Source organism: Triturus cristatus, chromosome 6, assembly GCF_964204655.1.
Source record: "Triturus cristatus chromosome 6, aTriCri1.1, whole genome shotgun sequence".
In the NCBI taxonomy this organism is placed as follows: domain Eukaryota; kingdom Metazoa; phylum Chordata; class Amphibia; order Caudata; family Salamandridae; genus Triturus; species Triturus cristatus.
In genome coordinates this window covers 236657725-236673796 of record NC_140589.1, presented here as the reverse complement: position 1 = coordinate 236673796, position 16072 = coordinate 236657725, and the positions used below count along the sequence as shown (strand labels likewise).

The 16072-nt window shown below is 44.4% G+C and overlaps 1 protein-coding gene across 1 annotated transcript in view; it reads left to right on the top strand.

The window, feature by feature from the left end:
- Positions 1-16072, top strand: part of MFSD2B (MFSD2 lysolipid transporter B, sphingolipid) — a 255778-nt gene that overhangs the window by 117591 nt on the left and 122115 nt on the right. Inside the window, exons 5-6 of the mRNA XM_085610602.1 lie at positions 6341-6419; positions 10406-10596. Of these exons, the coding sequence (XP_085466728.1) occupies positions 6341-6419; positions 10406-10596 (270 nt within the window). The remainder of the gene's footprint in view (positions 1-6340; positions 6420-10405; positions 10597-16072) is intronic.

Sequence of the window (16072 nt, the reverse complement as noted above, 5' to 3'; positions counted from 1 at the left end):
GATGGATACATGAGGGAAGAATTTAGAAAGTGTTGTTTGGGAGCGCTTGGTAGCAAAACAAGGTTTGGGGTGATGCAAGGAGGGATAGAGGAGTGATGTCTAGAAAGTGTTATTATGAAGATCATAGTAGTAAATGAGGTTTGTGATGAGTGAGAGAGTGGAGGTATAGGATATTAGGATATATTGAGAGAGGTATATATTGAAACTTTGGGTAGTGCATTTGAGAGACTCAATTTGTTTTCTTTTTTACAGTAGGAGTAAAGTATTAAATAGATAGATACATAAATACATGGAAGGTATACATGTATAAGGAAGGTAATATATCAAGATTTAAGTTGTATTTAATAAACTCAGACTTTCAAGTGTGGCTGTTCTTTAATCTAATTTATCTGTGTGTTCTTTTCTTTTCTATAATTCAATAGTGAAGTAATTGTAGATCAATAGTTATGATAAAATGTACATAATGTGATAGATAAATAAACAGAGAACCATAAGCATCTGATCAAATAACTTTTATAAAACTATGCAGCAACCTATATATATATGTATGAGCCAGTCTGTGGCAACCAGGCTCTACCGATCCCTTGTGCTGCAGCATTGCAAGGTGACAGAGAGACTGTTCACCAAGCTGGTGCTTCTGCTAGGCTGGTGGAGCTTGGGAAAACTCTACCCTGGGCCAGCCAGCATTCTCCCAGCCGGCAAGATAGCTCAGTGAGTGAGCAGCTGCAGATGACATATGCATAACATTGGTTCAAATCATGGGAGGGCTAACTCAGCTTTTCATCCTTCTGAAGGCTATACATTCAGCAAAGATTGCACTGTTATTCACATCCCTCTCAAACTGGAAAACACTGCGACATACGTGTGCAACTTGCATAATATCGGCTGATATCGTGGGAGGACTAAACTCATCCTTTCATCCTAGTAGGGGGCTATACATTGCGTAAAAATTGCACTGTTAATCACAATGCTCTGAAGTTGCAAAACATGAAATAGCAAACGCTTCTTAAAACTACACATCTAATCATTAAATATAATCTCTTCTTACTAAAACATTCGACAGTGATATGCTGATAAATTCAGAATTGCAAAATGTTTTCTATATTATGTATGTATATATTTTATGCAGCCTTTCCATCACTTTTGGAGTTAATCACTTCGGGCACGTGGGGCGCTCTCGTGTGACAGTCGCTGTTAGGATATTTAGGAAATGTGAAAGGCCTAAGAAAATAATACAAGTGTTCAGTTTTATATTTTAAAATGTTTCTATGATGTCACACTATCCCTTGGTGTTTGATGCACTTCAGAAGCAAAACAAGTTCAAAGAAAAATATGCAGAATAAAAATATCAGCAGATATAACCAGCACGGGGGGGCCTAATAAGAAAGGCGGGGTGGAGTACGGCTACAGTAAAAGTAGAGAAAGCCCATCACTTGGTGCGCCTTAGTGGGGGACTGAAAGATGACCTGCGCATGTGGCTGTCCTCCCTGAATGAGTTCAATGCGTCTCTGTTGTGGCGCACGCCGTGGTGCCGCAGTCGGCAGCTTCCGCTGTTCACTGATGCGCCTGGGAGAGAGTGGTTTGGTGCCATTCTAGGCAGAGAGTGGTGTGCCGCGAAATGGCCTAATGCATGGAAGAAACATGGGCTTACAAAAAACACCACTTGTTTGGAAATGTTTCCAATGGTTTTGTCACTACATCTATGGCCACAAGAAGCTAGCTAATAGGAGGACCACATTCTGGTCGGACAATATGGCTGTGGTGCAGGCCGTTAACTGCCAATCTGGCAATTGCCCTGTCCTGGTGGGGCTTCTGAGGGAACTGGTGAAGGGGTGCCTTTTGAGGAATATAGAATTTTGTGCTAGGCATGTCCAAGGGGTGAAAAATGTGGCTTCTGACGCTCTTTCTCGTTTTCAGTGGGCAAAATTCCAGGTGAATTACCCCCAGGCGATGGAAGAGATGACACCCTTCAAGGCGGAATGGTGGTACATGGTTCAGTGGAGCAAAGGATTATTGGCCTTGGGAGAATTATCATTGGCACCTGGAACACGACCCAGATACCAGGCGTGCTACAGCACGTTTGTGTCAGTGACCCATTCCCTGGGATCAGGAAATGGCCACCACCCTGTCGGAAGACTGCAGCGATTTGTGCTGTGGGCTAAAGACAATGGGAAATCACACACATGGGCTTCGAGACACCTGGCGGCAATCGCCCACTTTACGCAGCTGAAAGGGGAAGCTGATCCAACGGCAGGTTTCCTGGTAAGGGCTGCACTGAAAGGATGGGCTAGGCAAGAAGGAGTGAAGTCACCAGGCCAGAGGGCACCCATTGATATGAGCATGCTGAAGAGGATAATGGGGGCACTCCCTGTCATATGTATTTCACGATACGAGGTGCTGCTATTCTCCACCACATTTTCCCTAGCCTTTTTTGGGGCCTTCAAGACATCCGAACTAGTGCCACAGGCAAATAATGACTCAGCTAATAGGGCACTAAAGTTGGATGACCTTAGAATGGGTCAAAATGTGGCTGAACTGACAGTGAGGCAGTCAAAAGCGGATCAGCTGGGGAAAGGCGTAGTAGTCCGTTTGACCTGGCTCGGAGATTCCGAGTGTTGCCCAATATTACTGCTCGGGGCTTATATGGAGTGTCATCACAAACAACTAGGGTACTTGCTGCTTCTCCAGGACGGCCAGCCTCTTACCCAATTTCAATACAGAAGCATCCTCAGTCGGAGATTACAGAGACGGGGTACCGTGGACAGAGATGGTCAATGCATTCCTTCAGAATTGGGGCTGCCACAACGGCATTTAAGGAGGCTTTGCCTCCTGGGGCGATAAAGAGCATTGGAATGTGGCAGTCAGACAGATACAAGTTGTATTTCTGAACTGGAGTCCATCAAAGGCCGTCGTCGCAACCTCTGCAGTGTCAAAGTACACCATGATTAGTTGGGATCAAAGGGTAGCAAGAAATCCTCCAAAATACTGTATAACCTATGCCTGGTTCTACCCTTGTTTACGCGGTGACTGTCACTGTGCTGAAGCATTGTTTGTGCCTTAAATATTATGTGTCGTAATGTTTACCTTCTTGTTTTATTTAGGACCTAAAACAGTGTGGGGGATGGGTCACTATTTTGTGACTAGAGCGTAACAGTGGGCCAGAGACAGGAGTTGGACCCACGGCCAAAGTAACGTTGAAATGTCCTGGATGGGAAGCCTTGGGATGAGATGGGCTATGCTGGAACCTAAGTTTCGCCAGCTGGTGGGGAAAAAAGGGGTGAAGCCAGACATTCTGATAATCCCTCTGGGGGGGGGATGATCTCATCTCCTGTTGTAGGGGCCCCCACGTGTGCAGGCCATGCGACAGAGTCTGACCAATATGGCTACTCTAATGGGCGGGAGCAAGATTGTTTGTCTGGAGATCATCCCACAAAGGGTGTGGGCGGGAACCAGATCACCTGCAGCCATTGAAATGTCAAAGCGGAGGATTGATATGTCCCTACAGAAATTTACTAAGCAGCATAGATTGGGTTTCATCAGGCATAGCTTGCTCAGTAGACATCTGAGCCGTAATTTTGCACCAGATATGGTACACCTGTCCGATGTGGGTACAGATATTTCCCTGCTGAGCATTGGGGATGCCATGAAAAGGGCGGGCTGTACTTAAAGGAAATGTGAGGGAAGCACAGGTGGGAGGCCTCGGTTATCGCGAAGTGCCGCCCCTGAGGCTTGGCGGAGTTACAGGGCAATCCTAAATCTTTAAACAACTAGAATGCCTCATGGGATGACGCAACGGTGCTCCTTAAGGGACAGTTGAAATCCTGAGCAACTGTGGAAACTGTCCGGGATCTCACTCTGACTTGTCAGGAGCATGATACAGAGTAAAGAGTAGGGTCGCAACCTACTGTAAAGAACGAGCTGTAAAGAATCTAACTGAGTTGGTGTGGAAAACACCATCAGGACAGCTCTAGCTTTCTCAGGATGGGTTTCGGCCGTTCAAGGAACTCATCATCGACACCTGGATCGCCCGTAAGCGAACTCAACCTGTGTAATCAATAAACTTGCGACACAGTTTATCCACAAAAAGTGTCTATGTAATTTATAATGTTGCACGCACTTTATTGTTGTAATTTCAGAGTCCTCACATTCTAAAAAGGCTATGGGTAGCAACGCTAAACCGTGTTCGCATTCTCTTTCAAGAGTCCTCCCTCGGTTGCACCCCTCTACCCCAGACATAGCCTTTGTGTAAACCGATGCTTCTCTCTGAGGCTGGTTCCAAGCAGCAGCACTCACATCAAGAGTACAATGAAATGTGAAATCTCTACACAGCTTTCTTCCTGAACCAGCAATCATGGACAGACAAAGGAGCGTGATAAACTGACCTGACTTCTGATTGTCACCTCTCGTTTTTCTGTCAAATGACACTCTCAGGCTCCCCATGCCTACACATCTCCTCTCTCTCAACACAGTCTACTGTGTCACATGCCCTTGCCTTAATATTTATTATTGCATTTCTGCAAATTGTCTGCATCTCATTTCAAAGATGGCAATAAACTTATGTGTAAGTAATACCCCAACATGGCCTCTAGCTCATTTACTAATCCAACCAACCATCTGCATCAACTCATAAACACCCTACTAATGATCATACATAACTCCTATTAATTTCATTTACTACAAATAAATGTAAGCGAATGCACAGAACAATTTCCAGGAGGCTACGAGAGTAATACCTATATGAGGATGTGGTCTAACGGCTAGGGCGGTCAACCTCAAATCTGGGGAACCGGGTTCGAGTCTCGGTAATGACGCTCAGCATCCTTTGATTCAGGGCAAATCACGTAATCTCCCCGCGCCTAACAAAAATTAATGTGTCCTTGTGTAACGCAACTGGTGCTCATGTAAAGCGCTCTGATACCTGATACCTTCGGGTCATGTTTGCGCTATATAAAACACTGAAACCCCCCAGCCCCCCAAAAAAGACCAACCAAATAACCATCAATAAACTCTAACCATTAACCTTGGGTTCCCAGAGCCACATGCTGCCTAGTGTAAAGCACTTCAATGCCTTTTTCGGGTAGTAAGGGTTACATAAATTCAATTACAATTACAATTTAACTCCTCCTATTTGTTGTGCATGACGTACTTTTGTAATAACATGGTGCTAAGTACTGACCAATCCTTTTGTCTAATCTGTCACGCTTGTCACATTTTACCGTAAGTACATGATGCTGTTTTAATGTAGGCTCGTAATTTCTTGTTTTTTTAATGTATGCACGTTCATAAATTGAATAAATACTGTGGTAAACTAATTGTAGACATATAGCCAAGGCATAATTGGCCTTTTCTTGCTGCATGATTTACTTAACAGCGCCGCATAATTTGTCTCTCTTCTACCGCATATTTCCAGTTGCCCTGCTTATATCTTTGATATTCAAATCTTTGAGAAAGTCGTATACGAAGAGATGAAATATGTGTCGGTAGCTTTGCTTCCATACAAACAAGGAATATATGAGACAAATTAATTGACCTATTATGATTTGTTGGCTATAGATTTGTTCAACATAAACAATTAATTAAAATTTCTGATCAAATATTTGATTTTTTTCTCATACTATGAATGTAAAAGTGCGGTTAAGAATTTTCCTATTATAGCATACTAAACTATTGATGTGCTATCCTTCTTTGCATTGACCTTCCAAGTAACACCCTGGTCAGACACTAATAACACCTGAATCCTTCTTGAAATGGCATTCTCTCCTCCTTCCTTATTGAGCAACACAACAGTGGTCCTGCCAGCATTCTCCTCCTCACTGTACAAGGTGACCAGTTGTCCAATCTGGTTGACCTGCCTGCCAATTTATCAAGCATCTCCTCCCTCTCCTTTCCAAGTGGTGATCATGAGGCATTGCAGCATCGATAGCTTTAAGGATAGTTCTAGCGGTCCATCATTCCTCACCAGCGCCTTTCAGATCCCAGCAGTAGCTCCAATCCAGAAACACATCACTGTAATCTTAAAAGCCTCCCTTTTTAGCCCCAGGTTGGGAGCTTTATTCATGTATTTATCTCAGATATCTTGGTCATGTATCTTGGCCATCAGTTTTGAAATGTTCCCATGTTCAATAACACCATGGTGTGCAAGCACAGACCTCTACTCATCCCTGCTCATACAGTAGTATCGTGTAAACCCTGTGGCACCGCTTTAGAGCTGTAAACGATCAGCACAAATAACTTGTAATTTGTTCATGTAACTCGTCTTACTTAGGATGATTGGCTTCTATTTCAAATGAATGCTTCAGTCATGTGGCTAACATGTTTGTGTGTTGTCATTACATCCTAGTGCTTCCATGTACCCTACTCTACTCTCACCATGTTTCTCAGCACAGACCAGAAAGAAAGAGATTCAGCAACTGCATACCGTGAGTCCACTCCTATGTCCTTATGGCCTGTGTGCATTGCCCGGGGGTTTATGCAATATGCTGTAACTTGGAGACAATAATTACTGTATTTACTCCTGGTGTTTACTTTCTTATGAGAGGCACGTTCTGACGTCAGAACACACCTGTTAAAGAAAATTGTATACCTACTCATTTGTAATTGTAAGTGCATTTATATAGCGCGTGCTACCCCTGACAAGGCGTCAAAGACCTTTTTCGGTGAGTAGCGTGCTATTCCGGAACCCAAAAAGGATTTGTCGTGAATTAGTATAGGGAGATATGAAATTAATTTGAGCCGTGGACATGTTAGTTTGTTATTTGGGTTGAAAAAGGATAGTGAATGAATTATTACAAGTGAGTAGTGATATCATTGCGCTCTCGCTGTGCTTGTTGTGGACTTTTCTTCTAATCACCTCGCAACCTCACCCACCATGAAAGGAGAGGGGCCTGGTGCATCTTATAGTTGCAGTGGCAGCTATCCATCTAATCCTACAAAGCACTGGCAATGGCAAGGCCAGCTGGCTTCCTGCCCGTGCTACCGTCTTCTTCTGCTTCATTCCCACTTAAAGAAAGTTGGGGAACATTGTAGGCCATCAGAGTTGGGGCATTCTATGTTAGTCTTCAGAAGGTCCTGCCTGTTTAGCCATACCACCCCGCTGACAAGCACACACTACCACTACTTTAAAAAACTTACCGCTTCCCCTTTTCAAATCCCCTCCTATCATTCTATCCCTGTTACAAACTCTACTAAACACAGACGAAATCAAGAGCACAAACATAACTACTAATGCACAAGAAATAAAATTATACTAAACTACTAACTACTAATCTCGGGTTCTGAAGTAGCGTGTTGCTCACCAAAAAAGCGCTTTATTGTCTCATCAGAGGTCGTAAGTGATATATAAATACATTTACAATTTACGTGGACAGGACATCTTTAGCTAGCCCAATGCCCTGATTTAATGCTGCCTCCCTGAGTGCAATTTACTGCTCCGCACTCCACTGAAAGCTGGAGATGGACCATGTATAAAAAGCAACATGGAAATTTGAAGGGTGTGTGACTACTACATCCACGTCTGCTGTTTGACTTTTTTTAAGGAATAAATTACAAGTCACAAAATCCGATGAGAAAACAGACCTGGATGCCTTACTCACGCCTTATCTGGGGAACTAGTGAGTTGCCTTGGGAGAGGTGATGGAGAAGTAGAAACACACTTATTAAGGTAAAAACACACCCAAGCGGCACATGAAAAAGTGTATCACACGTCACCTTTGAGTTCAGTGCCCTCATATAGGCCCACGGCCTGTTGACTTGTGCCTTTTGAGGGTCACAAAACTCCTTCATCACAATATCCTTATAGTATACAGATTATTATACGTTATTCCTTATTTTATTGACTGTCAAATGGTAAATACTTGGCTGTGTACCCATGATTAAATCAGGTTTAAACTCCTTCACTCTAGAAAAGAATATATTTTTTAAATATCCATCAAAGAGTTCTTTAATACTTTCTATTAAGAACCTATGTTGGAGTAGTGCAAAACTGTTGCCCCAGAAGCTTATGTCCTGCTGTTTAATCACGTCTATAAAATGAGGAGAAATATGTCCTGTTTCCAGATCTCATGGTTTAGCAAATCTTGTGCTTCTGTGAAATTCAAATGCTGTCAATTGCTCTTGACACCGCCTCATAACATAGGTACAAAGCGAAACAGAATTACTGAGATAGTTCTTATCATCATAAGGTAGAGGAGGCTGAAAGTGAGCCGAGGTTAATGCGGGTTTATCAAGTGTCCCAAAATGTAACAGTGAAGTGTGCTCTTTACTAGTCTGGCCTCATGTTCTGAATTCCTTGTCCATTTTGTGCTCTGCTGCTTCTGTTCCGTGACATTTGGGGGTATTTCCTCATTATCATTGCTTTATGAAAGAACGCATCAAAAGGTCAGGGGGACGTGCCTTACGTGGATCGTTGTTGTACCTATCTCGTAATGCTGTAGGCCCTTACTAAGAGTTTGCTCAGAATAGATCAGAAGGGACATATGGCACCAGTGGCGTAACACAAAATGATGGGGCCCCCAGCAAAATGTAATGAGTGGCCAACTCATGTCCCAGATCGCAAAGATATTCATTGGTCTTGGGCTCAATAGGGTCCCCCTGGAGGGTTGCCCCCCCACTTTGCGGCAGGTGGCCTGTTTGGGAAAGCAGACTGACTTTCCAGAGCGTTTACCCATTTCTTAGTCCATGCCACTCCACACATTCTGCAAGGCATGAAATGGCATGGCTTTGGAAGGTGAGGGGACCCCCCTCCAAAGCAGAACAATAAATGAACTGCCTAAACAAGACATAGAGCTCAAACCTTGATTGTCCTATCATCACTGAAAGAAATTATAATAAATGAGGAGGGAGAGGAAAACTTCCCAGAACAAGGACCTACAACTGAGCCTGATTCCGTCCTGCCCAGTGAACCTCCAAGCTAAAAACCAGAGGCAGCAATCAGTTGCTAAACACCATTTTAGGAACATGAGAGGAAAAAGGAGAAACCACTCCAAACCCTTCATTAAGAATTGAACAAGAATACCAACGTAAAATACCTAAAGTTAACAGCAGGAGGGTGGAAACCTTGAGTCTGAGGCTCTGAATCTGGCTGTACCACCATCACATTTACACAGAAAACCTGCACCAATTAATTTGTTTTAAAAACACCGCAGTCAGGGATGGAGGTCTCTGCATGGTAAAGTATAGCGTAAATGTAAACAAAACTATTTAACTAAAAAATAAATATAAAAATATTTTATGTTAAATATTAATGTACATTCATTTGATATATTTACTTTAAATGTAGACCAAATAGGAAAAATGCTACATTACTACCAAACTAATTTTGAATTAAACTTTAGTGAATGGCAATGTAATAAATTTAAATAAAATTAATTTATTTTCTGAAGTTTAAATACTAAAAATAAATTCCCACATGGAGAAAAACATTTGTAATGTACATTAATAGTTATCCACTGTGATGTATGGAAATAATTAAAACGAATGTAATTATGTTTAATACAATTTAATGTTACATTATATTTATTATGAAAAAAGGTGATTACATATTTTATAATTAAACAATAAACAGTATATATTATTCTTACATATTTTTCAGCATTAATTTATAATTATTTATATTTTTAACTATTTCAAATAATCTGATTTTATTTAATATTATTTCCTATTGGGCTTTATTTTAAATCCCCACCTCCATTATTTTCAATGGCAGGGTGTTGCAGTACCAGTGATTGGCCATGTAACTTACAAAAGTCTAAGTTATAACAAAAGTGTAAGTTACATGTGTAAGTTACCACAAAATTGTAAGTTATTACAAAAATGCAGTTTGTGAAAAGCACTTTGTTGTACGTTTTGTAGTACCACTGCAGGACTACAAAACTTACTACAAAGTGCTGTTTTTGAATCAGGGTATAGATGCTTTCCCTTTTTGTAGGACTTTTAATATTACGAAAAATCACACATTCTGTAACCTATTACATTTAAAAAGTTGAAAAACGTGAAAATCTATGTAGCAAAGTTAAGCTAAAGATACATTTTAGGATAGTAGAGCAGAACTCATCACATTTAAACAGTGTATGTATATGTGATATTTTATACCATGGACCTCATCAAAAGGCAGCAACTGTACACAATCAAAAACAAGCATAAAATCAACAAGGGGTTGGAGAAGTAGCTGGTTTATGGACTGTTAATGCTTTGTGACTTAGTGTTCGTTAAAGCGGTAAGACTTGGACTCTTCCCTAAATTGGAGCTGCATTGTGGCTGTCCTGGTAGAAAGGGGAATGTTGTTCCAGGTCATGGTTTGTGGTTTTGATTTCAGTACAGAAAACTCAAAACAATCTAACATTGAATACAGAAAATCTTGTTAGTGTACATTGAATTACATCTGATATAATAATGTGCTTGCCTCTAGGAATGACTATGGAAGTACTTGGTACTTTAATTGGGGCAGCACTCCAAGGACAGATTGTTGCAAGTGCTCACACTTCTGATCATTGCATCTTAAATAACATGACTTGGAATATGACTGAAAATGGCACAGACCTGCACAAGGAGCCGAATGACAGTGGATTTCTACAGTCACCAGCCTTTCAAGCTCACGCAGTAAGTATCTATAGCTGTGTCCCCCAGTGGCTGGCATGTCTGTGTGCATTGGTAATACAGTATAGAGAAGCAACAGAGCACTGTGCATTGCAGTAGGGTATAAAGGACTAAACCCTAAGTGAAAGAATCAGTTAGCATTTATGCATAATAGTGAGTGATGGAGAAAATTGAGAGTTAAGTTATTCGGCATAGGTTTGGAGGGACCAAGAGGGATATTTTCTAAGGTTGATAAGGTGCACCTCCATGAGGTGGGTTTTTCACTTCTTTCTGAACTATAGAAGTGATAGTCAAGCCTGTTTTTAGGGTGACGATTTTTAATCAGTTCTTATAAGGAGATGCCATTACTTCTGGTTTGCTCATATTTACATTTCTAGAGTTCAAGGCAGGTGATGTTTTGATTCTTTTCTTTGGCCATTTGCAGTGGTTAGTTTTACTCATATATTGCTTGTTCTTAGTATATTATGGCTTTAGGGTAGTTCTAGCTAGGTCACCAGGGCAAGGTATACTACCAGAATACCAAGTTTTAAATATTGTTCTACAAAAACATCATAGCCAGAATATCGCCTACAAAACTCTAACTCTTGTAAAAGTAAGTATATATATATATAGGTAAGTATAGATTTACTATACTTACTTGACATACATGTATCTTGACAATATATACAGTACACAGGCAGATGCACAAAGTGTAGTATGCAATTTGTTACCATTGTTGAGTGAGAGATGGGCCATGACTCATGAGAGGTGAAGCATCGAGTAGGTCTTGAGGCCCCTGAAAAGGGCTAGGAACTGAAGCAAAGTCAGGTAAGACACCTTAAAGTTGCCATGGGCTAAAAGGGAGATGGAGCTACCTGACATGGAGTCATATTAAATAAAGTCCCAACTGCAGTGCAATGACTAGATGACAACAGTTACTGGGAGAACAGTCTACAGCAGGGGACAAAGGAGAATGTCCTCATAATGGGTAGGTATGAAGTAGGACACTTTCCATATGCGATTAGACAGATGTGCAAAGCATGGGACATAGTGGTGAAAGTCTTTATGAAACCTCCCCCATTTGTGGTCCGGTTGCATTTGTGGAGTATCTATCCCTTTAATCAGATGAATTACATTACAATGGGGAACAGCCATTACAACGCGTGTTTTACCGCGCGTTGCTATTACATCGCATGCGTTACAACGCATGCGATGTTACAACGCGTGGTAAAACCACACATACCATTACATCGCATGCGCTTTTACAACGCATGCGATGTAATGTGGCGGCTATCCAAGTCGTTGTGAGGAAACTGAGGCTGTTTCCTCACAACGACGTGGACCTCTGACGACGCAGGAAGCAGGAACCGGGAGCAGAGACGGCGATGCTGGACCCACGAGGAAAGAGGTAAGGCTGATTGTGCTTAGGGTGGGGGTAGTGGTTTAGGGTAGGGTCGTGTAGTGTAGTGTAGGGGTGGGAGTAGTGTGGGTAGTGTAGTAGTGTTTTAGGGTTTAGGGTAGTGTAGGGGTGGCAGTAGTGTGGGTAGTGTTGTAGTGTTTTAGGATAGTGTAAGGGTGGGAGTAGTGTAGGTAGTGTTGTAGTGTAGTAGTGTTTTAGGGTTTAGGGTAGTGTAGGGGTGGTAGTAGGTTGGCTAGTGTAGTGTAGGGGTGGGAGTAGTGTGGGTAGTGTAGTAGTGTTTTAGGGTTTAGGGTAGTGTAGGGGTGGGAGTAGTGTGGGTAGTGTTGTAGTGTAGTAGTGTTTTAGGGTTTAGGGTAGTGTAGGGGTGGGAGTAGTGTGGGTAGTGTTGTAGTGTAAGGGTGGGAGTAGTGTGGTTAGTTTTGTAGTGTAGTATTGGTTTAGGGTAGTGTAGGGGTGGGAGTAGTGTGGGTAGTGTAGTAGTGTTTTAGGGTTAGGGGTAGTGTAGGGGTGGGAGTAGTGTGTTGTGTAGGGGTAGGGTTGTCACTTACCTTGCATACTTTTACCACGAGTATAGCTTTACCACGCATGCCTTTGCGTTGTAATGGCATGCGTGGTAAAGGCATACTCGTGGTAAAAGTATGCGATGTAATGACATGCACTGTCATTGACATCGCGTAGTAATACCCGCGTTGTAATGGCACGCGTGGTATTAGTATGCGTTGTATCGTCATACATCCCATTACAATAGCATGTTGGATGGAGGACGGGTGCGAGGTTTTTGGAGATCTATACCCTGGGGCACAGGCTTGTTTGTGGCTGCAGAGGCACAAGATACTTTGGGAATTAGAACAGGACAGTCCTTACAATATGCATGCACAGGCTGAATTTTGCGGACAATTCCTGACACTACGGAGCCTACTCAGACAATGGCTATGATGCTAACACTAGTACAGAGCAGAAGATTATCAGCTAATATCTATTGAGCCCTTAGGATAGACAAAGAGGGAAGCACTGTAACGACTTGGGAAAAGTGGGTCACAGACTGCAACAAGCCGCATATAAACTGGGCATTAGACAAATCATGCCAGTGGGTTAAAAATAAATCCAGCAATATATGTTTCAAGTTGGTTCAGTTTATCATCATATCACCTACTTGGCATCACTCACATTAAGTAAGATTTACCCTGAGTGCTCCCCCTTCATCCCGCAATGTTGAGGAGAAAGAATGGACTTCCTGCACATGATGTTGCGATGACCCTTCGTTGAGACAGAAAAGTCACACGCATGGTAATGGACGTGCATCCCTGCCATAAGTGCTCCAACTGCACCAACCGTACGGATGTCTGGATCCCTAATGCAGATTTGTATTGTCATGATTGAACACAGAACATGTATGTGCACAATGACATTGGCCTGTCCCACGGATTGTGTTCTTTTTAGACCAGCAGGAGTGCCCAAAGCACTACTCTCATAGTGGTGAAAGGCTACTGACTTTACCAGGAGTTAAGCAGAACAAGCGCATTGGTGGAGGCATACCATGTAGTGATAGGTAAGATTGCACAAATCGTTTTTACCTGAGTCAGTGGAGTGCGGCCTAGGGACTCACTTATTTTAAAGTTCTGTTGCTGTGTGCATAACTCACCCTTGGCCTACATCCGGCTGGTGTGTGGTGCTGAGCAGTGAATTTGTGGTACCCATGTGCTGGGTGTAGGTGTGCCTGTGAGTGGTACAGTACATAAATGTGTAGTGCTGTGCAGTGCTTATATACTATATGCATATATCAGGCGTATGTGTGCCTATGAGTGGTATAGTACATAAAGGATGTAGTGCTGTGCAGTACATGTATGCTATATGCATGTACTGGGTGTGTGAGTGCCTGCCAAGGGCACAATACATAAAGGGAGTAATGATCTGCAGTGCGTATATGCAATATGCATGTGTTGAGTGTATGTTTGCCTGAACAGGGTACAATACATGGAAGATGCTGTGTTCCATTTTGGGAGACCCATGGCTGAATGGAGAAACATGAAGAGAGGACGTTGAAGAATCCCCCCAGACAGATTTGTGTATTCCTGTAAGCTGGGTGGGACACACTGGGGAAAGGAAGAGCCAGACTCTTTAGTAAACTTCAAAGGGTGCTCTTTGATTCAGAGACAGAGGTCACTGCCAAGAAGAAGGTGAAGGTCAGAAGTCAAGCAGTCAGTCGGGCTGTGCGAGGAGGAGAAGCTCTGCAAGAGTTCTGCCTATGACCAGGACTGGGGGCTAAGGCCTGCTGTTCTCCCAGCTAGGTGAGTGAACATCACCCAGGGAATCCAATACCACCTTCCCTGGAGCCTGCTTGCCAAGACCAGTGCACCCTCTGAGAAAGAGGAGAGCTTTGGAGGGAGTGAGGCCTGTGGGGGTATCCCAGCAAGTGGATCCCCATAGTGAGGTGTGAGGAGACAGCTGATGCACCAATTGGGTCATTTCCCCTGTGCAGTGAAAAGTCAGCGATGAAGATTGCTGCTGTATCCATTTGGCAAAAACCCATATGCGGTATCAATTCAGCGACCCCGTATGCCATGTGGGGCCGCTATGAAGATTGTTGCTGTGCCGATTGGGCTGTAGCCCGTTGTTAGAAGGGCGACCTCCGGGGAGTCAGATGGTGACGGGCTGACCACCTCGAGAGGCACCGTTCCGTAAGGAAGCAGCCGAGCGCCGCTGAGAAGCCTCTTGGGCGAGGTCCTTCTCCTAGGATCGTACAGCCAAGTAATCCCCTCCCACCACAAAGGGACACAACCAGGGTATCGATGCTCACAAGTCGTTTATCAGATTTGAGGGTAGGTCTCCGTGGCAATATTTACAGGCGGATCAAGGGATCCAAAAGAGTCTCAGGGTTTGGTCAGGAACGGGGGGTAGCGGGACAGTCTCAGTATCAGCGCTGGGCGTCGTCCGCCGGGTTCGAGGGGTCGCTTCGGTGAGGTCGAGCCGCGACGAGGTCAGCAGGGCTCCGGTGGTTGCTTCAGTGAGGTCGAGCCGCGACGAGGTCAGCAGGGCTCCGATGTTCCGTGAGGATCTTCTTCTCAGCAAGGGGGAGCCGCGACGCAGTCAGCAGGGCTCGAGTTTCTCGGTTACAGGCAATGAGTATCTCTCCGTAGGGTCAGCAGCGATCCGATCAGCAGGGCTCTGGACTCCAGGATACAACTACTGTCCTGGTTGTGGGTTGCCCCAGATATATGGCTGGAGCCCTTTGATGTCCGGACCCTCGCGCCGGGGGGGGCCGGAGGGGCCGGGATGAGAGAGTCCAGACACCCAGCCCATCGCCCAGGGAGGCCGGGGGGCGTTCGGACCCAGGCGTCGGGGGCCGGCGGGAGGCCCCATCGAAACTCCCCTCCTCCGGGATCTGTGGAGTGGCCACTCGACCCCCTTGGGTCGGGTCTTGGCGCCTTGATGTTGGGGCTTCGCAGGGACCGAGGCCCGGGCGGGCTGCGTCGCGAAGGCTGGTGCGGGTAGCGGGGTACAAGCTCGGGGGGCCCCGAAGGGTTGGGGTTGCCCCCGTTTGGTCTGGTAGGAGGGTTCGGGACCACGCCACAAGGCCGGGTCCAACACCCGTGTGCGGTAATAAGTCAGTGACCCCCTATGCCAGGAGGGGCCACCGTGAAGAGTACTGCTGTGCTAATCGGGCTGGCACCCATGCGCAGAGAAGGAACAGTGACCCCATATGCCAGAGGGGGCAACCAAGACCAAACAAGATGTGTGGTCTAGTTGAGACCATCAACGGAGGAACAAGACCGCTGGGGGTGACCTTAGCAGTCCTGACAGGTGACAGAGGACCAGTATCAGGATCATTGCACCCATTCTCAAGGAGGGAGAACTTGTGGATCCAGCAACTGCAGCTTCAGCTCCTACAGAAGGGGAGCGCTCATAGGCACTGGTTGGTTGGATCTTGCTGGCGTGGGTAAGACTGATTACAGGCCAGATGGCCCTAGAGGAACTTGCTGGATCACTGTGCTGCATGAGTGGCATGGGAGACGGAGTTGGGACATGAGCTGACAGACAAGCAGTGGGAGTACTGCTGCGCACAAACTGGGCGCATCTCGG